Source organism: Gobius niger (assembly GCF_951799975.1).
Source record: "Gobius niger genome assembly, chromosome: 1".
Taxonomy (NCBI): domain Eukaryota; kingdom Metazoa; phylum Chordata; class Actinopteri; order Gobiiformes; family Gobiidae; genus Gobius; species Gobius niger.
The window spans coordinates 40,176,156-40,200,564 of record NC_136852.1 but is presented as its reverse complement, the minus strand read 5'-3'; the positions used below and the strand labels follow the sequence as shown (position 1 = coordinate 40,200,564).

Here is a 24,409-nt window from a genome sequence, read left to right as displayed (position 1 = left end):
GATGAGAAGGTCTGTGATGGTCTTCAACACAACGGATCTGCTCAGTTTGGACATCAGTGAAGTCAAATGTGAAATAAACCACTTAGTGTCTCAGTGTCCTCCTCAGTGTGGACCCAACGCCTTCCTGCTGCTCGTCGACCCTTCAGACTTCTCTCAAAGCGACCGAGACAAACTCAAGTCCATTCTGAGGTGTTTTGGAGACGACGCAATCAAATATTCGTTGGTAGCCGAGACAAAAAGTGACATGGGCTGGAACTCGCAGGTCACCGCGCTGAAACAAGACTGCGGCCAGAGATACCTCACACTGGACTTCGACGAGCTGCACGTACAGGTTCTGAAGAACTTAATGGACACAATCCAGGCCATTGTTGCTGACAACCAAAGTCCATATGACGCTTTACCAGGGCAACTCAGAAAAACTGGACAATCTGAACCAATTTCCGATTATCACACAGACAAACCTTTAAATGTGGTGCTGTGTGGTGCTTCGGGCGACTGGAAGACGGCAGCTGCTAAAGCGATACTGGGGAAGAAACAGAGTTCACCCAAACTTGCGTGTGTACAAAGTGTTGGTAGAATCCACGGCCTGACAGTGTCCATAATAGAGCTACCTGCTTTGTCCTTTCTGAACCAGGACGCGGCGAGGCAGGAGTCTCTGCAGTGCATCTCCCTGTGTGAGCCAGAGGGCATCCACGCCTTTGCGGTGGTCCAACCCGTAGGTCCGCTCAACCTCGAGGACAAACAGGAGCTGGAGGCCATTAAGAGAGCGTTCACCTCAAGAATGAACAACTTCAAAATGATTCTGTTCACGGTGGATTCGGAGTCCGTGGCTTCAGCTGTCGCCCATTTCATCAAAACCAGCAAAGACGTACAAGAGCTGTGCGAGAGCTGCGACAACCGCTACATCGTTTTCAACGTCAACAGCAAAGAGCAAGTGCGAGACGTGGTGGGAATGATTGAGGATATGAGCGAGAAGGGAACGATTAGCTACAGACGAGCCGCCCCTGAGACTCCAGTCAGAGGAACATCACCGAAGACTTACGAACAGATTTACATACCAAGTTCGTACAAAGACTTACGACCGAGCGTTAGCGCCAACAAAGACCCGTTACGCATCGTTCTGATCGGTAAAACCGGGTCCGGGAAGAGCGCCACGGCCAACACCATTTTAAATCGAAGCGAGTTTGAGTCTAAAATGTGCCAAACATCGGTGACGAAGTTCTGCAGAAAAGCGGAGGGGCAGGTCGACGGCCGCTCGGTGGTGATCGTGGACACGCCAGGTCTGTTCGACACCACTTTATCCAACGCTCAAGTCCAAGAGGAGCTGGTGAAATGCGTGAGCCTGTTATCGCCCGGGCCTCACGTCTTTCTTCTGGTGCTGCAAATCGGACGTTTCACAAAAGAGGAGCGAGAAACGGTGCAACTCATTCAGGCCTTTTTTGGCAAGAACTCCGACAAACACACCATTGTCCTTTTCACCAGAGGAGACAGTCTGAGGAACGCGACAATCGGAGATTACGTTAGAGAAGGGCAGACTGAGGCGCTGCTGGCGAAATGCGGGAATCGGTATCAGGTCTTTAACAACAGCGACAAAGAGAATCGGCGACAAGTCTGGGAGTTGCTGAGAAAGATCGACGCCATGGTTGAACAGAACGGCGGCGGACACTACACCTCGGATATTTTCCAAGAAGCTGAAAAGGCCATTGTGAAGGAGACCGAAAGAATTCTCCATCAGAAGGTGCCGGAAATACAAAAACAGAAACGTGCCATTGAGGAGCGGCACAAGCAATTCCTCAAACACACCAAGTTGAAAATTGTAGCGCTAAAAGATACATTTGAGCAAGAAATTTTACAAAAGGGCAAGCAGGTGCGGGAAAAGCAAAGGCAGCTGCTGATAGAACATGAAAGGAGGCTTAAGTTTGAGGAGAGGAGACAGGAAGAGGAGCGGCTTCTGAAAATGGAGGAGGTGCAGCAGGTGCAAAGGTGGAATCAGCGATACAAGAATCTAGCGAGCCAAGTCGACGTAGGCGAGCGGTCTGACCGGCCGCAGAGACGCATGAGCTTCATCCGGGAGGAGTTCCGAAAGGCGGTGGATCTGCAGCGGGAAGTCTGGGCGATGACAGCTGACGAAAGCGACGAGCGATTCGCGATGCTCCGGAGCGAATACGCGACGGCGAAACAACTTTACGAAGCCAGGAAGGGTGAAGATGAGCTTCAAAGGGAACTAGAGGAGCAGGAGTTAAAGGCCGCTGAGGAGATTTACGAAAAAGAGCTGGAAGACATGAAACAACAAAATGCAAAAGAAGCGAGGCGAAAAGCGGAAGAGTGCAACGGCTTTCAGATGAAATACGCCACAGGGGCTAACAAGGATAAGGTGCAGTTGGAGAAGGAGTTGGAGCTAATGAAGCAGCAGCAGAGAAACGATGACGAGCTTATGCTGAAGCACCTGAAGAGGAGCAAGTCGTATATGAAGGACTATAACACGATGAGAGATCGGCAGAGGCAGGAGGTCAGAGCGCTGAGCCGACTGCAGAGGTCTCACGATGCAGAAGTGCTGATTAGGGGAGTGGAGGAGCTGAGCAGGCAGCACGAGCAGGAGGTGCACTACTGGATACGGGATCGAGTGAGGGGCGCGGCGGACAACAGCGCATGCACCATTCTCTGAAACAGCACCAGACTGTCACACATCACTAACAACATCAGAGGTGCTCAAATGCTAGATACTGGAGAAAATAGTTAAGTGTTATCTAAGTGGACATGGACAAATGGACTTTTTACTTTGGAGCCTTTATTGAAATGTAGTGGAGCAGGAAGTGTTATATTTATATTTCAAATGTAGTGGAGTAAAATTACACAGACGTCACCAACACATACTCTAACGCAGGCAGGGGTTCCCAAACTTTTCAGGACACTCAGAAATCTAGTTTAATTCTGAACTGCATCATAGTGTCTTGAAATCATCTAGGACCTCTTGCGAGACCCAGTTTGGAAACCACTGCTCTAACACAGTCATAAGCCATCAGTAGTTCTATGGCACTTTCCAAAATATGTAGCCTAATTCTTAAGTTAAAAAATCAAACCTATAGCTAATAGACTCGTGAATATTTACGCAACAGATGAGTAGGGCCGGGTTTTTTTTCAATACCAGTACTTAAATGATATTTAGTTTCCGATACTGATACCTGAACAATACTTTTCTGATACCTATCGGTTTCTTCTCCAATGTCAAGAAATGTGTGAAAAATTTTGAATCATTTGGGAGAAAATTGGGAGATATTGTGGCAAAAATAAGGAGAAAATGTGTAAAATTAGGACAAAATATTGGGGAAAAATGTAAAAAATTGGAATAATGGGGGGAAAAAAGGGGAATTTTCTCCTTTAACATCTTAACTCCCCGGTATTCAATTCATTTTTGTCACATTTTTGTAATTTTTTCGTCAATTTTTTATCAAATTTTTGGCATTTTTTTGGTCATTTTTTGTCAAATTGTTATCATTTTTTTTGTAATTTTTTATCACATTTTTGTCATTTTTTCGTAATTTTTTCATCAATTTTTTGTCCTTTTTTTGGTCACATTTTTGTCATTTTTTTGTCACATTTTTGTCATTTTTTCGTCCATTTTTTGTCAATTTCTTGTGACATTTTCGTGACATTTTTGCCACTTTTTCATCAATTCTTCGTCACTTTTTTGTCAATGTTTTCTCACTTTTTGGTCACATTTCCATCATTGTTCCAGTTTTGTTGCTATTTTCACAGCTTTTTTCCAGAAGCTTTTGGACTGGGGTGAAGCCAAACTGGAGAAAATGTGCTCGGTTCAGGTGGGAGTTAAGGGGTCAAACGAGTCCCTGGACCAACAGCGTCAAAACTTCGATCTAAAGATAGAAGATTGTTTTTCAGTTCCTGCTTTTGATACTTTAATTTTTTCCGATGCCAGTAGAACCTAAACTTTTTTTGCGATACCAGACTGGTATCGGTAAACAGTGCCAGTGTAACTTTGCATATTTGAGTTGCCTTGTGTACGAAATGCGCGGTATAAATAAAGTTGCCTTGCCTTGCCCGGCCCTACAGATGAATGTGGTTCTTGTGTTTGTAATGCATTTTATTTCTTTGTACATATGCTGTTCTCTGTTATGTGTAAGGACTTTTCCCCCATATCTAAGTAGCACCATTGTCTCTGTTTGCACTCCAAGCGAGCACTTAACCTTTATTCAATTGAAATGTTAAATGTAAAGTCAGGCTACGAAACAGTGCAATAATTAATAGTTGCTTTTTTGTGTCATGTTTTCCTCTTTAAGTGTAACATAAAGTAAGTTGTAATAAAACTTTAATGACAGTGGCTGGTGTGTTTACTTTGATTATAGTAATTAAAGTGTCACTCACTGTTCTGGAAAATAAGGTGATGCTTTTACAGTAAACTATCATTAGAAATGGTTCGGGAACAGAGTTTGGTTTCACTTTGGCTGATTGTTACTGCGCTACAATATCAGGGTTTCTACAGGTGGCAGAAAGTCAAACTTAATGCTTTTTAGTGCCATTTAAATGCCGATTTTTTTAAGTACCACAAATGCAAAATGCACATTTCATTTCGTAAGATTTCTATACATTTTAACAGCATTAAATTGGATTCAAACTGGCATTAAATTTAACACAACATCCTATCACATACATTTGTCCAAAACACAAAAGCGCTATAGTCTAAAACAGACTCAGCTGCAGTTCTGACTGAAATTTGACACATTATATGGAGCAAAAGCTGATTTACTTGAATATCTAGATTTCACTCATACTTCGGTTTCATTAACCTCTTGAATCGAGCCCATTTTCTCTAGTTCGGCTTTACGTAAATCTAAAAAGTTCTTGACTGGAGAGCTATAGGCCAGTGAAACATCTCATTTGAAAGCTAAGACCAACAAAACTGATCTCAATGGATCTTTTTCTTTGCGTTTTTCTCTTCTTTTTACTTTTTCCATCGCTTTCTTATCATTTTTGTGTGGCCAAAACGACAAAGAAATTACAATAACATATTTGATTGGTTGACAGTTGAACATTATGACTCGTATGGCGGAAATTTACTTGCAAATTATGGACAAGAACACAAAGTAGAACTTTATAGGATAAAATTAATTTATCTTATAAAGGATAAATAAATCCTTTATAGGATTTAAAAAGGTGCAACATTTATAACAGTGCAATAGTTGCTTTTTTTGTGTCATGTTTTCTTCTTTGAGTGTAACATAAAGTAAGTTGTAATAAAACTTTGATGACAGCGGCTGGTATGTTTGCTATGATTATAGTAATTAAAGTGTCACTTGCTTATAGTGTTCTTGTCCTATAAATTATGAACAAGAACACAAAGTATAACTTTATAGGATAAAATTTGAACTTATCATTTGCTAATCCTTAATACATCATGATTTCATTATGATTATGTCCCCTCAACTAAAGTGGTGCATTATACTAAACTTTTTATACTAAACTTTGATTAAAGTAATTAGAGTGTCACTCGCTATTCTGGAAAATAAGTTAGTAAATAAGCTGTACTTATGTACTTATATTTGTAATGAAAGTTTTTAAAACGTTTTTTCACACAAAAATTCCAATTGAGAAAACAATCCAGAAATCATTGCTTTTTCTTCAGGACTAAGTTCTTTAACAGGTTAAAAAGTTAAGGTTAATGCACCACTTTAATTGAGGGACATAATTTGCAAGTAGATTTCCGCCATATGATGTTCATGCATGATCCTCATGATCATGATTGCTTGATCATTTTATTGTCATTTCATTGTAGTTTTAGTGAATTCATGGCATTCTTATGTGAGCTTCATGATCATGATGAATCATTCAGATTTTCATGTACATTCATTACAGTCGTTAGACATTTAATTCAGGGATGAAGTAATCCATGAACCAACAGGTAATCAAGTTATGATTTAGTAATGTATGAATGTGTCCTGAAATTAAGCATTCATTCAAGCATAAGTTCATGAAAATCCTGCATGAACTCATGTACCATAAGTATAAATTGTTGCCAGCTTTTAATTTTGATAAAGCCAAGAAGAAATGCACTCAGTTAATGCCGGGGTTAAGAGGTTAAAACATCTTTGTGCATTTGAGGGAAATGTAAATATGAACTGTTGAGGTGGATTTTGGTTCAGTGGTTTTCCTGTCGGGCGACGGAGGCGACACAAACACAAGTGTTTGACACTTTTGCTTTACATGAATCAAGATAAGAATCTATATGTTCACTATCACGTTTCTGACAAGTTTCCAGCAAATTCCAAACATAGCTGACTTTCTGCTACCTTCATGCTTTATGATCATGTGACCTCCCTTTGAAAAAACAGGAAACATTAAGACTTATTCACCTTTTAACAAGGAAATCAGTGTAACCCTATAATCACAATTCAGAATCATTTGTTTTTGTACATTTACAATTCTATTTTTTTTATTTTTTTATTTATATGAAAAGTAAGGCCATACACATTACTAAAGGTTATCTTGAAATCTTGTGTTTAGCTTAATGCTAAATTGTCCAGCCACATTCCACATATTTATTTCTTTGATGACGTGGAACTCGGCACAAATATGTTTGAAATGAAAGATCTGCACTTTAATGTTCCAAAACCATAGCATTTCCTGTTGGACATGAAACTGTTGTTGACTGGAAACATTTCCACGGCTCGTTTTGGAATGTGACTCGGGCGGTTTGTTTAGGGCGTAAACGCTTCGACCAGAGAAGGAAGCTTGGATGGATAATTGTTCAATCACCGATCCACATTTACCACACGTGACTCCTCCAGCGCGTCCTCGTTATCAGCTATTCTCAGGTCAGATTTCTTTTTTTTTCTATGCGCAGCTTAGAGGGAGCAGTGCAGGCCACGCTCCGTCCTTGTCATTCTTAAATAACGAGTCGGACGAGTTTTGACGCCAACCAGGAAACGCCGGCAGGACTTTCTGCAGGCTTCTTTTCACTGCAGAGACTTACAGGAAGAATGCATAAGGTATTCAGGTGCCAGTGCGCTTGTGCCAGGGCCAGATAGTTTTATGATTAGATTTAGATTAGCTTGGCCTGGCCCCTTTATGGAACCGGATCACACGGACAACGCAGACCATTGTGGGCATTTGGGAGTTTAACCGGATGGAGAGGCACTGAGAGACGTCGACGCCAGACAAGAAAGTGGTGAGGCAAAAAAAGCTAACGTAGCTATGTGTGTAGTAGTTTGTGTGTCTTTGAGTAGACTGTTTGTATGATAAGATAAAGTGAGTGGAATTAAGAATATTGACCTTATTTGAGTTGAGTCTGAAGTATTTTGAGATTCATTATTCAGTATGAAGTGCAATAACACGTCTTTCTCCTAATCCAAGTGCAATAATACTTGTTTCACTCGCATTTCTTCTAAATTACCGACTCAAATAAAGAGTAAATATTCTTATACTTAGGTGTTTACAAAATCCTAGATGACGTTCAGTCGTCTTACACAATTAAAGCATGTGATAAAAGAAAACTAGGTCAGAAAAGAAAGGGAATTTCTGTGACTACTATTAAGGAGCCTTTCCACATAAAACTGAAAAAAAGGGGTGAAGTGAAATGTCTAAAGGAGAATTTGTTGTTTGTTGTTTTAACCTCTTACCCCCCGCCTTAACCAAGTGCATTTTCTGCAGTTCAGTTTAACCCAAATCTGAAAGGTTACAGCCAGAGTAAAAGCTCATTTGAAAGCCAAGACCTCCAAAACTAATTTAAACAGATAATTGTTTGTTGCTCTTTTCTGGCGTTTTTGTCACTTTTTCATTGCATTTTCATCACTTTTCTGTTGCTCCTTTGAAGCGTTTCTGTTGCTTTTACATCACACATTTTTGACACTTTTCTGTTATTCCTTGGTTGCTTTTTTGTCACTTTGTTGTCACGTTTTTTTGTCGCTCTTCTGCTGTGTTTTCATCCTATTCCTCGGCTCATTTTTGTTGCTATTCTGACACTATTTTCAAGAAGCTTTCCGATTTGGGTAAAGCCAAACTGCTCGGTTCAGGTGGGGGCGAAGAGATGAACACAAACGTCCCTTGTGACGATGGTTAAACTCTGACATTGAAGTATCAAAATCTGGTCAGATTGTACTGTTGAGTTAACACGAACTGGTATAAGATGAATAACATATACACTGTGTTCCAAATGATTATGCAAATGACATTTTTCCAAGATTTTCTAAATTGTCACCTCAAAAGAGAGTCAGCATCATTTTCAAGTCTTTAACTGGTAGAGGATCATTTAAATCTGGTTGAAAAAATCTCCCAGTGATAACAGAATTTTTTTCAAAAATAAATATAGTAAAAACCTCAAAATCCACTGTTCCAAATTATTATGCAACTCATCGTTTCAATACATTTTAAAGCTTATAATTAACTGAAAATGGTCATTTGTTGAATTTGTAGCATTAGGAGGTCATATTTACTGAAATCAAAAGCTATTTCAATCAAAAAAAATATTAACAGGTCAAGTTATATTTTACCATAGGAGCCCTTGTGTGAAAGCAGCGTCAAAATTCTTAAATCCCTTAAAATTGTGAGTTTTTGGACAGTTTCTGCTTGGATTTCTTCGCAGGATTTTAGAATAGCCTCCCAGAGCTGCCGTTTGGAGGAAAACTGCCTCCAACCCTCATAGAAGTTTTTTTTGTTGAGGCTTCAAAGGTTCTCAATAGGGTTGAAGTCAGGGGAGGAGGGGGTCCACATCATGAGTTTCTCTCCTTTTATGCCCATAGCAGCCAGTGATGCAGAGGTTTTCTTTACAGCAGGATATGGTGCGTTGTCATGATGAAGATGATCTTGTTCGGGAAAGCACAGCTCTTCTTTTTGTTCTATATAAGACAGTGGTCAGTCAGACAGAGGTCATTTTCACACCTTCAGGGAGCCTAAAAGGGCCTAAAGGGGCCGACCAGCTCTCTCCCTTATGATTTTGGCCCAAAACATGACTCCGCCCCCTCCTTACTGACGTCACAGCCTTGTTGGGACATTGTGGGCATTCACCAACCATCCACTACTACATTGATTTGACCATCCAGGGTCACACGGCCTCATCAGTGAACAAGACTGTTTGAAAATGAGTCCTCATGTATTTCTGAGCCACTGCAGCCGTTTCTGTTCATCAGCTTCAATTAACAGTTTAGGGGAGGCCCGGACAGAAGGTTTATGCACAACTGCAGCCTCTGGAGGCTCCTACACCTTGATGTTCGGGAGACTCCAGGGGCACCAGCAGCTTCAAATACCTGTATGCTGCTTTGTAGCATCTGTTCTATTAATCTGATGTGTTTGTCTGGCAGAAACCGTCCATATTGTGCCTTTATCTGCACAAACCCGAGTGTGTCTGAATCATCCACAAATCTCCTATCAGTTCGATGATTACGCTTCATCTTTCATGAAATATCGAAGGTTTTCATATCTAGACAAAGGCATTCAACTATTTTACGCTTTTCATCAGCAGAGAGATCCTTTTTCTTTCCCATATTGCTTGAAAATGATGATCTGCATAATAAAGTGGAACACCCTTTTTCAGTAGTTTTTCCCTTAACTGGGCTTAATCTGAAAACTAATCATCCCAGGTCTCTGAGATTAATGTCAGTGATTCAAAGAGCCCTGAGACACGATACCATTTATGAGTTTCATACATTTCATACATTTTTTTACCTTTTTGACAAAAAAATACAATATGCACAACAATTTGGAACGCAGTGTAATGGAAAGTTGAAAATACAGTAAACAGCCATTTCGATTGAGATTTAGCAGAGAACTGTTATTTACTAGCCCCTGGTTTGTTATTTCATATTCTACAGTTTTGGAAATGTGCTTAGCATGAGTCTGAGGTAAACATTCAATAACATATCATCGCTCTGCCTACGGCAGTGCGTCCTCCCCCATGTCTCTGTATCTTTATTTAGTAGAAAAATATATTCATAATTCAGCATTTGTTAGAGTAGTTTTGGAGTAATAATAGAAAATGTAGATGTTTCTCCTCTTTGTTTTCCCTCTGACTGCTTCAAACATGACCATATATGGGCGATTCCAGAGATGCCATCTGTATCTATGACCATCACTCTGCCAAACATACTGTACATAAGGGCCATGAGCCAGTCCAATGGTATTCTCCCTCTTCTTTGCAAAATATCTTAGTGAAGATCTCATCACAATCAAAATAAGTTCATAAAAATCTTGGTTGTTGTTGGTGTTTTTTCTTTAGTTTCCTCTGTCATTATTGAATGTTTACCTTGCAATTAGTTACTCAAATCTAGGACATGTTTACTTATTTCTAGAGCTGGGTTAAACAATGCCAGTCAGGCATCGGAAAAAAATGAAAGTATCAAAAGGCAGAACCAAAAAAACAATCTTCTCTCTTTAGATCCAAGTTTTGATGCTGTCGGTCCAGGGACAGGATTAAAGGAATGTTTGCCCCAATTTTCAAATGTATTTTTTTTCTATATATTTCTTATTTTCCCTTTTTTTTTCTTCCTATTTAAAAAAAAAAATATATATATATTAATAATATTATTTTTCCTATCGCCCTCTTTTTTTGTCCCACGTTTTCTTTTGTGGCTTTTTCATCCTCGATTTTGTCGCTTTTTTCAAGGTGCTATTTCAACGACTAGGGCAAAGCCACTGCTTCAGGTCGGGGTAAAGAGAATACGAGTTAGTAGGACTGCTTGTGGGCTGCATACATTTCAAAATATAACTTTAAAATGATGTAAAGTTATTTGACCAAATGTTCTTTTTCCCACAAACCCACAGCTTGAGCCCAGTGTTTCGGCGAATGTTGAGGCCGAGCCATGGACAAAGCAACAGCTGGTAAGAATTTTACTTAGGCCACTATTACCAAGTAACTTACTTTGAATTATGTCAAGTGACCGACTGATTTGAAAAGAAAACGGAAGTAGAAAGTATCTGCTAAGTTGCTGCAGTCACTTGCAGATTGTTGGAGGACTCGTGAGACCAGTTTGAAAAGTGTTACAGAGTGCAGTGACAGAGCCTGTTTGTCTTTGTCAGTCGTCCATTTAAAGAAAACAAGTCTGACAAATGACTATGCTGCTGTGTACTGTCTGTCTATTGTCACAGTGAATTACAGTGAAAACTGTTTTGGGAGCTCACAGCAGTGGCCATTCCACACTTAAAGATATGCATTTAAAGTGAGTTTCTTAAAATAGCAAGTTTGCATGAGGGCCTGACCGATTTGGGTATTTTACAATATCGGCCAATATCTCTGGAATCAAAAGTGGAAGAGACTTCCCATCCCATGGAGAGAGTTCAGCCACAGCAGGGATTTACAGAGATAATTTTTGAACAGAAAGTATTAGAGACTTAAATGCTGGGGAATGCTTAAATGCGTAACATTGCCGTGAAAATTCATAAATTTACATCAGAAGCAGATGTTCTTCCTCCAAGCAACTATTGTCCACGTTTCATGAAGCTCAGGTTCAGATTTTTTTTTTAAAGCAGTACTAAGTCACTCATGCCCCTAGAGGCCATAAGTGCCACTGCAGGTGTCGTAGCATGTTCCGATTATTTTAACGTATTAATTGTCTTGGAGAGTAAACACTACGCTGACAGAAAAGACAAAGGGAGAGAGGGATATTGTACATCCAATTACACAATGGAAATAATTTTTGTTCACTCAAACTTTGCTGTATATACTGCTACAGCTAGCTTTCCCCGCTAGCCTGTTAGCTTCTTCCTCATGATTCTATTAGTGTGTATTGGTGACTCCGACCCGGTGGCAGGAAAGTTGCAATTGTGGTGGGGGAGATGAAAGACCCCCCAGTCATCCCATAACACTTGTATTACCCCCAGAGGGACTACGAAAGGATTTATTAACAACGGTATCGGCCAGATAAACCCACATTGGTCGACCTCCAGTAGTTATATACCTATATGATTGAATGCTTTACTATAATAATAAATGTTTAACAAAGCTATGGTTGTTATTTTTATCTTATTGTAATGTATCTACTTCATGCATTCCATTATAGTTTCATAGTTGCTTGTTCTATTCATGGTTTGTCACTGACAATGGCAATAAAAACAATTCTGATTCAAAAAACAACAAAAAAGATATTAAATTACTTAAAATTAAATTACTTGAAATATCAGCCTATACATCAGCATAATAGTAATAATGGCAGTAATACGACTGACTCTATGAGCCATAAAAGGGTCCAAATTGGCTGAGGGGAATGTTAAGCTAATGACAAAATATACCATATTCAGTACAAAGCTGAAAAAAAGTTTGTTCAATCAGCCAAGTAATTCATAAAACAAAATTCAAAATAATGTTTTCTAAAAATGACAAACGACAGCACAAGAAAGATCAGCCTGGACGGACGAGGCATATGTTATATAACTCTTGTGCACATCTGTTTTGCAGCCGCCGGCATCAGAATCGTGATGATTGGAAAGAACCAGGATGTCAAGGCTAAACTGGGCACGTTCCTCACCGCGAAAACAGTCGTGCCCTACGGTAAACTCTCCAAACAGAGCAGCGTCTTCAGCGGAGAATGGAACAACGTCGCAGTCAAAGTCATCAACACCTCAAACCTGTTCAGCTCTGACGAGACTCAAACGAAAGAAGAAATCACACACGTGCTTTCTCAGTTCCCCCCTGGACCTAACGCTCTCCTGCTGTTAGTCGACCCCTCGGACTTCTCTAAAAACGATCGAGACAAAATCAAGTCAATCCTGAAGTGCTTTGGGGACGACGCCATCAAATACTCCATGGTGATCGTGACTAAAAGTGAATTTGGTTGGGGCCCGGCGCTTCATAAACTGAAACAAGAGTGCGGGCAGAGATACTTAGTGCTTGACTTGAGTGAGCTTTCTGAGGCAGTTCTCAAAGATTTAATGGAGAAGGTGGAAATGATTCTGTACGAAAACCAGGATCTTTACCAGGCCTCGGGGGAGTCTGAACCGATTTACCACGAGCTTAACTGCGAGAAACCTTTAAATATTGCTCTATGCGGCCGGTACGTAGACTGGAAAACTACAGCGGCAAGCATGATTTTCAGACGCAAATTGACCGCACCACACGCGAGCAAGAGCGTAGAGCGCCGCGGACAAGTGCACGGGCGAACGGTGTCCATAATAGAGCTGCCTACTTTGTCTCTTATGAAAGAGGACGCGGCGAGGCAGGAGTCTATGCGGTGCATCTCCCTGTGTGAGCCAGAGGGCATCCACGCTTTTATGGTGGTCCAACCCGTAGGTCCGCTCAACCCCGAGGACAAACAGGAGCTGGAGGCCATTAAGAGAGCGTTCACCTCAAGAATGAACAACTTCAAAATGATTCTGTTCACAGTGGACTCAGACTCCGCCGCTTTAGCAGTCGCCCATTTCATTAAAACCAGCAAAGACGTACAAGAGCTGTGCGAGAGCTGCGACAACCGCTACATCGTTTTCAACGTCAACAGCAAAGAGCAAGTGCGGGACGTGATGAAAATGGTGGTACAAATCAGCAAGAATGGATCCAAAAGCTTCACGAAGCAAATGACAATCAAACCGCGGGTCAAAGCGAGAGAGACTCTTCTGAACAAATACATAAAGCCAACAGTTCAAGTAAAGAAAAATGTAACCAAAGAAGCATTACGCATCGTTCTGATCGGTAAAACCGGGTCCGGGAAGAGCGCCACGGCCAACACCATTTTGAATCGAAGCGAGTTTGAGTCTAAACTGTGCCAAACGTCAGTGACGAAGTTCTGTAGAAAAGCGGAGGGATTGGTCGACGGCCGCTCGGTGGTGATCGTGGACACGCCAGGTCTTTTCGACACCACTTTATCCAACGCTCAAGTTCAAACGGAGCTGATCAAATGCGTGAGCCTGTTGTCGCCCGGGCCTCACGTCTTTCTACTGGTCCTGAAGATCGGGCGCTTCACCAAAGAGGAGCGAGATACGGTGCAACTCGTCAAGGACTTTTTCGACAATGCGGCGGAAAACCACATGATTGTGGTTTTCTCACGAGGCGACGAGCTCGAGGGTCAGACTTTGGAATCGTTTATCGAAGACGGCCAAAGCGAAGTCAAGACGTTGCTCGAGACATGCGGAAACCGGATGCACGTTTTGAACAACAAAGCGCAGCACGATCGAAAACAAGTGCACGAGCTGGTGAGGAAAATCGAGGCCCTGGTGCAGAGAAACAGCGGCGGGTTCTACACCTCGCCGATTTTCGAAGAGGCGGAAAAGGCGATTGAAAAAGAAACCGTGAAAATACTTAAAGAAAAAGAGCCTGTTTTACATAAGCAAAGGAAGGAGATCGAGGAAAAGCACAAAGAGAGAGTCAAAGTCACCAAAAGCAAAATTTTAGAAATGAAAAGCAAAATCGAGCAAGACATCACACAGAAAGCCTATTTGTTACGAGAGAAGCAGGGCAGGTTACAAAAAGAACAAGAAAACAAGCGCAAATATGAAAAGCGAAGAGAGGAGGAGGACAGGATGCGTAAAGAACAAGACGAGTCACAGATACAAGAATGGAACAACCGATACTCCTGCCTGATGAAGCAAATCAATGAGCAATCCGACTCCGTGTCCAGGAGAAGCATTCTGATGTCGCTGAAAGACGAGATGAAGCGCGACCAGGACACGTGGGAACGGAAGAGGCAGGACTGGTGGGCCAAGCGATTGGAGGAGGAAAAGAAACAGCGCGACAATGAGAACCGGAGACTGGAGACGCTGGAGAGAGAGTTCCAAGAAGCCAGGAGCGTGTTCGAGCAGAAAAAGCATGAGGACGAGCAGAGGAGGCGCGAGGAGGAGCGGGAGATGAGGGCCGTGCAGGAGAAATACCAAAGGCAGATGGAGGAAATGAGCCGACGGAGCGAAGAGGAGGCGAGGAGGCAGGCGGAGACGCTCAACGACTTCCACAGGACGTACGCCAAAGAGAGGAGCGAGCTGCGAGCGCTGAGAGAGAGCAGGAAAGCCAACGACGAATACATGCTCAAGTTCATGAGCAAGAACAAAGCGGACAGGAGAGACCTGCAGGCGATAAAGCTGAGGCAGAAGAAGGAGCTGGAGAAGCTGGAGCAGCTGCAGAGAGGCGCAGATGCAGAGTTCCTGTCCAAGGAGATCGCAGAGATGAAGAGACAGCACGATCAGGAGATTCACGAGTGGATTGAGGAGAGAGTCAAGGCCACGGCGGACAGCGCTTGTGCCATTTTATGACAGTGAAGAGTTCGTGACACGTTTGTAAATTGTTAATTCATCATTCATCATCTCTAGGGCTGGGTACCGATAAACAATGCCAGTCTCGTATCGGAAAAAAAGTTTAGGTTCTACCGGTATCAAAAAAATCAAAGTATTGAAAGCAGGAACCGGAAAAAAAAAAACAGATTTTAATGTCTATCCAAGTTTTGATGCTGTTGGTTTAGGGACAGGATTAAAGGAAGTGACCTGGTTGTTTCAGCTCAAATAAATGTTTTGTTTTGTTTTTTTGCCCAAATTATTCTCCCTTTTATCCTTGTTTTTTGTTTTGTTTGTTTGTTTTCTATTTTCCCCAATTTTCTTCCCATTTCTTCCCAAATATATTCCCTATTTTTTCCCCAATTTGCTTTGGATATTTTTTCCTTATTTTTGCCTCAACTTCTCCCAAAATTTCCCCCCATTTTTCTCCAAATTATTGCCCTTTTTTCACACATTTCTTGACATTGGGGATGAACCCAATATTGTTGACCTGTAGATCTTCAGTATTGCTCTGTTTTCTGGTTCTAGACGACAAATATTGTAGTGTAGGTATCGGAAAAAGTATTGTTCAGGTAACGGTATTGAAAACCAAGTATTAAAGTACTGGTATAAAAGGAATGAACGGTACACAGCCCTACAGACATGACAGACATGTGACGATATGACTCTAAAAGCCCAAACCCTTTTCCCCTTTTCCTGACACGAACAGAGACTTTGAAGGTGTTACGATTTCTGATGTCTCAAAATGTCCTTTTTCTTGTATATAATGTGGATAGTGTAATGTAAGTGAGTCTTCTCTTATCATTTGATTACATTTTTGATAATTGTCACTTTAACACAGATGTTGGGGAGAAAGAAAAACTCACATTAGTACAATGAAGCACTTTGAACGTATTGCTTGGTTTGCTGCTTTTGTTTTGTTTGTATCCATGTCATGGACAACTGTCATTTTAATGTGATAAAAACAAACTCTTTAAAGACACTGTGAAACTCATTATGTGCAATCTGAAACTGTGAACTAAAGTCTTCTCAAATATGCTCAGCTTTGAGAAAAAGTAAATAAAGTATGTCTTAAAGGCACTGATGGTTATATATTGACAAACTCTGCGTAGTTGAGCAAAGATGCCACATACTGTTAAGAGTTAAGAGGTGAAATAATTCAACTTACCACATTATGAAATTCATTCTTGTCCTGAAAGCTTTCCCTTATTTTAGATCATGTTATTGTCATAGATTTGATTTTTATCCTTGAAGATGTTTTATCTCTCTGAACTCCATCACACACCGCGTCCATGCACCACAGAGGAAGAAGTGTCTTGCCCAAGGACTCAACAGTAGCTGTGACAAACTGCCAACATGCAGGTTTGTGGGTAAATGCTCTAACCAGGGCTTGACATGAACTCACTATAGCCACGAGGGCAAGTCTTTGTAAATGCCATTAAGGTTCTTTATTTTGTCATTACACAACTGTACAATGAAATTAGTCCTCTGCATTTGACCCATCCTTCGACGCCACTGGGATGACCCGTGAGGAGCAGTTATTGGCCACTTAGCCTCATCTTCATCTGAAATTACATGTTTAGTTTTAGTGAAGTAAAAGCCCATGCTGATGGTTATAAACATATTAATCATATTAATGGAACAAAGCATGGTGCGGAGTGTAGCATGTTTACTTGCCTTATTATTCATATATATATAAATATAAATATCATCGGTTATTATATTATAAAATTCAACTTACAAGCCTCAGAAATGACCCAGTGTTTGGCTTGTGCTAATGTCAGGCCCTGGGTCTAGCCCCTGAGCCACAGCTGCCCTGGGACAGTCAAAGACCATGAAGTGAAAGTCTCTCACGGGACAACCATCCTGTTGTGGTCAGTAACATGCATCACTGAATATGTGTTGCACTGTTTTGACGAAGAGTGGAGGGGAATTATTTTCAATGAGGATGAGAATGATAGACAGGACATATACATTAGAGAAGGTGCGCAACCATTGATGAAGAGGGCAATCCGGGTATTCATGACGTAGCTTAGTTATGGCGTCCACCATATTAGCGTCAGTGGAGCTGCTTCAGATTTAGACATGTTTATAATGGAGTTTAAACTTGAGGACGATGAGGTCATCACTGTTAAGCAGCTCATAAATGAGTAACAAATGGAGAGGAAAGCTTTGTAAAAGTTTGGGAAATAAGTATTCACATTAGAGCTGGGCGATTTTTCCTAACAAAAAGTTTTCTTGATTTTATTACAAAAACTCAATTTGCGGTTTTTTTTTTTTCCTGCTGACTGAAAATATATTTTAAATATAATATATTAATTGTTTGATTGTTTCAGTTAACCTCTTAACTCCCGCCTTAACCGAGTGGATCTTTTTCCTCACGTCATCAATACGTGGGTATTCGACTCATTTTTGTAACTAATTTTTTTGTAATTTTTTGTCACATTTTTGTCATTTGTCGTCAAATTTTTCATTTTTGTCACATTTTTGTCACTTTTTTGTCACTTTTTTTGGTCTTTTTTTTGTGTCATTTTTGTGTCATTTTTGCCACTTTTTCATACATTTTTTGTCACTTTTTTGTCGCTATTTTCACACCTTTTTTCCAGAGGCTTTTGGACTGGGGTAAAGCCAAACTGGAGAGAATGTGCTCGGTTCAGGTGGGAGTTAAGGGGTTAAAGTGCATCATCAAACCCAAAAAAGAGGCAATCACTGTAAAAAAAAAAAAAAAAAAAAAAAAAAGAAAAACCTGAAAAGTCACTGAGCACAGTTTGTAACAAAGATATTTGATATTGAAAAATCCCTGTGAAAAAACCTTCCAAATGTAGTTGAGTCCGAGCCTGTAAGGCAAGGGTGGGCAGTTCATTTTCACAAGGGGCCCCATAAGAAAACTTGATCCTATTGTACATTGCACTAAATTGTGTAAATATTTAGCCATATCAAGCCAAGGACTAAATATGTAAACCAGGAGTCAGGACCAAGACCATGTAAACCAGGCCACAAACAGGTCCACTGCAGAAATAAACAAGACAAAGGCCACGGGGAGGAAGAAGGTTTCCACCAAGACCCCAGTGATCCAGTCTCTCACTTATGGTAACTCAAAAGGGTCAGGAGTCAAAAGGGAAGCGATGCACTTCATTAGCAAGACATCATTTCATCCGCTTTGCAAACACATTTCTTACCTTGACGTTGCTGCATTTTGGGTTTGCCCAGGTTTGCTGTAAAGTGTGGAATCTGTAGGAGCGCCTAAAGTTTAGTCCCTTTGTCTGCACATGCGCCCTGTGTATATTTCTCCCCTCTTTAGCCACTGCTGTCTCCCACAAATGAAATGACCATACTTGGATCACAGTGTCATCTCGGTCACAGCCTTTCGTGCTACACGTGGATACCAGACATGTCAGTATTTGTGAATGGAGAAGCGTGGGGAAGTCCAGGGAGCGCCACAGCCATGTTGGAGTCACTTCCTGGATAAATCTCCGGCTCAAAGCAACAAAACATCAGAGAATAAACATCGTAAAGAGAGAGTCAAATCCTCAAATCCAAAGCCATGTGAGCTGCTTTTTCAGATATTTTAGGAGGGTTTGGCCGCTGACACCTGGCAACCCCCATGTTGAGCCTAGGATAAACATCTGCACATGGTTTGATGGGATTATTATAAAGGACAGCTGGATAACAGTGGGAAGTACAAAGCGATAAAGTCATGTTGTGCGTAGGGCTGGGTACCATATGTATCAAAGTATCGAAAACAGGAACCAAAAATGTGGTTTCGTTAAAGTACTGGTGACGGTCCCCAGCCCTCGTTGTGTGACTGAACATTAAAACACAGTTTGATTGATGAAGAGCACTCTTACCTGTACTGCACCACCATCATGTTCTGCTCCCCACAGTGTCTGGCGCAGCGGATGTACCTCATCCAGCTCGACTTACTGGGGTCGTTCCCGTCGATAAAGTGCTGTAGTGTCCCCTCCGCGTCGTAGATCTGAAGGAAACACGTACAAATGTCTGTGAATAGATGAAGAATATACATACAAATATAGGCCTTTTGCTGCTAATAAGTCAAAGGGGTTGTTTAAACTTCGGAGTAAGGGCCAGGGTTCTGAGTCACGTCGAGCTCGTCGTCATCATGAAAAAAGGAGCGTCAGCGGAAACGACACTGGTGTGAACAAATCCATTGTCCATGCGGTTAAGGTTAAGGTTTTTAACTAGTTTTCTCCTTAACATCTTAGTTTTAATGTCAGAGGAAAACAACCCGACCAAACTCTCCCTTTACAATGCCTTTTTATGGTGTGTCGTCTATCATTTAAATAAAACCATAGATTTAAACTTACCTCGAGCCGTTATTTGGATTTCGTCTCTGAAGAGAACTTACATCAGCAATCAACAGCAAGTTTGAACTGAAATAGTCTGTTTTTGAAGCTGATCAAAGGTTTAGGACCACATGCCTTGACTGTGTCCTGATGCAGGTTCTGATGGTGTTTGGGTTGCTGAGCTGCATAAGCTCAACAACCACAGAACTGTCCGTTTGGACTTTGGAGAGAGACCAAACAGGACACTGAACGGTGAAGAAAGTTTTATTCTAATGATAAAAATGTGACCTTGATGTTCCTGTTGGTTTCCATGGTAAATGATCCACATGAGATGTTTTCTACGCCCCACAGAGAGTAATGAGCTTCGGTGGAACAATGGAGCTTCAGGTGGAGCAGGGCAAAGGTCAAACGGGCTCTGTGCAGATGTTGCAGACTGAGGCCCTCGTCTGTGAGAACCATCTGGTTATTGGGCTGAGTCGGCTCCAGGGAAGGCTTCATTTGGGTCCGGGATCCTCCCTCTCAACGCTGGGAACATTTATTTGGGTCTTCCACTTGACTTTTTTGTTCCGTAAGCCTCAGGATCTGACTGCGTTACTGTGTCGCCTCAGCAGTGACGGCCAGAGGCTCCGCTTATGCAGCTCAACAACCCAAACACGATCAAAGCTTTGCATCAGGACAACGTCATGACAGAGAGAAAACCTGACAGAAAATGACCTTTCAAAGGCATGTGGTCCTTAACTTGATTATTATTTATTTATTTTTTTGCCATTTTTCAACTGGTCTTATACTTTGGATCGGGACTGCATCTATTATTTATCTATATATATTTGTTTTTTGTTTCCTAGCATCTCGCCTTAAAAAGTTTGAGAGCCTGTGTTTGAGGCTGATGAAGGAAGCTGGAGCAATGTTAAACTTCACTTCCCCGAAATGTCTCTTCTAATTTAAACACGGCGAGCTGAAATGACTTCTATTTATCAAAAAAGAGACATGAATGAGCAGGAATCCTTTGCGCTCGGTGGACAGCGGTAAAGTCCCGTGTGACAAATATCGGCGAGAGGCCCATTCAAACAACACCAGAGGAAAGTGCTCCGAATAAATCACACTCCAACTGTAAAACAAAGGGAAATATGGGAGGATTTACGACGGGAGAGAAGTCCGCCCGCGTCCATTGTGGATGTTTTAGAGCTTGTTCTGTTCCTTTGACGGGTGACAGCGTGAAACATTATAGACAGCGGGTTAAAACAGCGACTGAGGAGAAGCAGTTTGTTTTCCGAGTGTGACGGAGGAGACGTAAACTCAGCTGGTGTTGCACTTAGACACTGATAAGAGCGGGTGTGAGCACATGAGGGCAGGCCGAGGATCGCACAGCGCTTTGGTTCACCTTCACTCATTTTTATCATTTAACCCCTTAAATCCCACCCGAACCGAGCACATTTTCTCCAGTTTGGCTTTACCCCAGTCCAAAAGCTTCTGGAAAAAAGCTGTGAAAAAAAGCAACAAAACTGAGACGAAAACAATGATGGAAATGTGACAAAAAAGTGAGAAAACATTGACAAAAAAGTGGCAAAAATGTCACAAAAATGTCACAAGAAATTGACAAAAAATTGACAAAAAAATACAAAAATGTGACAAAAATGTGACAAAAATGTGATAAAAATTTGACCAAAAAATGGCAAAAATATGACCAAAAAATGACAAATATGTGACAAAAAATTACAAAAATGTGATTACAATTTTACCAAAAAATTAAATAAATTTGATTAAAATTTAACAAAAACAATTACAAAAATTTGACCAAAAATGACAAAAAAAAAGACAAAAATGTGAGAAAAAATGACAAAAAAGTTACAAAAATGAGTTGAATACCCAACAAAAAAATTATGGAAAAAAATCTGATAACCTGAGGAAAAAGATCCTCTCGGTTCAGGCGGGAGTTAAGAGGTTAATAATAACGTTAGAATGCTGCTGGTGTGGCCCTGTTCATTCCCAGATAGGATTATTATTCTCATGTTCGCAAACATTCTACCAAACAGAGGAGTGGACGGAAAGGTCAGTATTTAGAAGAAAATTGGACACAATGTGCAACTTTAGAGCAAAAAATGTGCAAAATGAAAAAGAAAATTCAACTAATTTTGTTGGGAGGACATTTCATAAATTCTTTAAGTTGTAGAGCAAAAACAGAAATTGAGATGTACAACTCCGGGCCTATGGTGGCGCAGCGGTCAGCGCTCGTGCCTCATAGCGATAAGGTCCCGGTTCGATTCCCACCTGGACGGGGCCTTTCTGTGTGGACTTTGCATGTTCTCCCCCTGTCTGCGTAGGTTTCCTCCGGGTACTCGGGTTTCCCCTACCACTAAAACATGTAAATTAGGTTCCCCTCTGGGGCCAGGACTCCCCTGAAAAAGAGATTGGTAATCTCAGTGGGACTTTCCTGGTTAAATAAAGTTAAAATTGTGGATGTTAAATGTAAAACAAGAATTTTGCTACTTCTGAAGCTGGAAAAGTTAATAAATAATAGTGATGCGCCGGTTGCCCGCAGGTCGGGTCATAAAATTCTCCTTTGGTCGCGGGTTGTGTTGGGGCGGGTCAAAATATCCCGGTCGCCGCCTTACGCACATTCAGAGTATTCAGCCACGACTCATTCCATCATCTTTGCAGCAGGTTTTTGACGTAAATATGTGCCGGGTTTTCATAAAATGAGCAATGTTTTGCAGCTTGTGATCCAGAGAACACTTTATGTCTCCAATTTTTCAGTTTATGTGTTTGTGCGCGAGTTCGCATTGCTTCTGCTTTCTGCCTCTCTCCTGATCACACCATTCTGTGCCGGAGGGAGAGAGCATGAGGGGATACCTGTTAATTTCAAGCACATTTTTGTACAGAATTAAAGCCGTGGTGCATTCAGACGGGTCCTATTTGTTAAACGTTAAAGGTTGCAAGGCCTAAATGTAGAACCGACCCTAAATGTGGGCCCTGCGGACTGAAAAAGTAACTATTGTTTTATCCATTTGCAAACACAGCAAATGTGTATCATGTCCTTTTCTAACAGACCACAAAGCTTAACTTGTGGTTTTCCCCGTCGCGTCTGTCTCTGCTCGCCTTCATTAATAATCTGTGGCTCTGCGTTGATGCAGTGACAGTGTATTGAGGAGAATGGAGCGTGTTCATGACCCCAGCCAATACACTGTCCATGCGCTGCACAAACAATCGATGCAGCGCACTGGGCCAGATTCACTCATGTAAGCATTTTTACAAGCCACCAATAACTCCGACCGAGAGGCACGAGACAAGACGACGATCAGGAGTCAAACTCACGACCGAGAGGCACGAGACAGGACGACGATCAGGAGTCAAACCCACGACCGAGAGGCACGAGACAAGACGACGATCAGGAGTCAAACCCACGACCGAGAGGCACGAGACAAGACGACGATCAGGAGTCAAACCTACGACCGAAAGGCACGAGACAGGACGACGATCAGGAATCAAACTCACGACCGAGAGGCACGAGACAGGACGACGATCAGGAATCAAACTCACGGCCGAGAGGCACGAGACAGGACGACGATCAGGAGTCAAACCTACGACCGAGAGGCACGAGACAGGACGACGATCAGGAGTCAAACCCACGACCGAGACGCACGAGACAGGACGACCGAGAGGCACGAGACAGGACGACGATCAGGAGTCAAACCCACAACCGAGAAGCACGAGACAGGACGACGATCAGGAGTCAAACCCACAACCGAGAAGCACGAGACAGGACGACCGAGAGGCACGAGACAGGACGACGATCAGGAGTCAAACCCACGACCGAGACGCACGAGACAGGATGACTGAGAGGCACGAGACAGGACGACCGAGAGGCACGAGACAGGACGACGATCAGGAGTCAAACCCACGACCGAGACGCACGAGACAGGACGACCGAGAGGCACGAGACAGGATGACTGAGAGGCACGAGACAAGACGACCGAGAGGCACGAGAAAGGACGACGATCAGGAGTCAAACCCACGACCGAGAGGCACGAGACAAGACGACGATCAGGAATCAAACCTACGACCGAAAGGCACGAGACAAGACGACGATCAGGAGTCAAACTCACGACCGAGAGGCACGAGACAGGACAACGATCAGGAGTCAAACTCACGACCGAGAGGCACGAGACAGGACAACGATCAGGAGTCAAACTCACGACCGAGAGGCACGAGACAGGACGACGATCAGGAGTCAAACTCACGGCCGAGAGGCACGAGACAGGACGACCGAGAGGCACGAGACAGGACGACGATCAGGAGTCAAACTCACGACCGAGAGGCACGAGACAGGACAACGATCAGGAGTCAAACTCACGACCGAGAGGCACGAGACAGGACGACGATCAGGAGTCAAACTCACGGCCGAGAGGCACGAGACAAGACGACGATCAGGAGTCAAACTCACGGCCGAGAGGCACGAGACAAGACGACGATCAGGAGTCAAACTCACGGCCGAGAGGCACGAGACAAGACGACGATCAGGAGTCAAACTCACGGCCGAGAGGCACGAGACAAGACGACGATCAGGAGTCAAACTCACGGCCGAGAGGCACGAGACAAGACGACGATCAGGAGTCAAACTCACGGCCGAGAGGCACGAGACAAGACGACGATCAGGAATCAAACCTACGACCGAAAGGCACGAGACAGGACGACGATCAGGAGTCAAACTCACGGCCGAGAGGCACAAGACAGGACGACCGAGAGGCACGAGACAAGACGACGATCAGGAGTCAAACCCACGACCGAGAGGCACGAGACAGGACGACGATCAGGAGTCAAACCCACGACCGAGACGCACGAGACAGGACGACGATCAGGAGTCAAACCCACGACCGAGACGCACGAGACAGGACGACCGAGAGGCACGAGACAGG

The 24,409-nt window shown here is 42.4% G+C and overlaps 1 protein-coding gene across 1 annotated transcript in view; it reads right to left on the bottom strand.

Moving 5' to 3' along the window:
* Positions 1-24,409, bottom strand: part of prdm6 (PR domain containing 6) — a gene marked incomplete at its 5' end in the record, with an annotated part of 189,340 nt that overhangs the window by 120,037 nt on the left and 44,894 nt on the right. Inside the window, one exon of the mRNA XM_079567809.1 lies at positions 19,041-19,168. Coding sequence (XP_079423935.1) covers positions 19,041-19,168 — 128 coding nt within the window. The remainder of the gene's footprint in view (positions 1-19,040; positions 19,169-24,409) is intronic.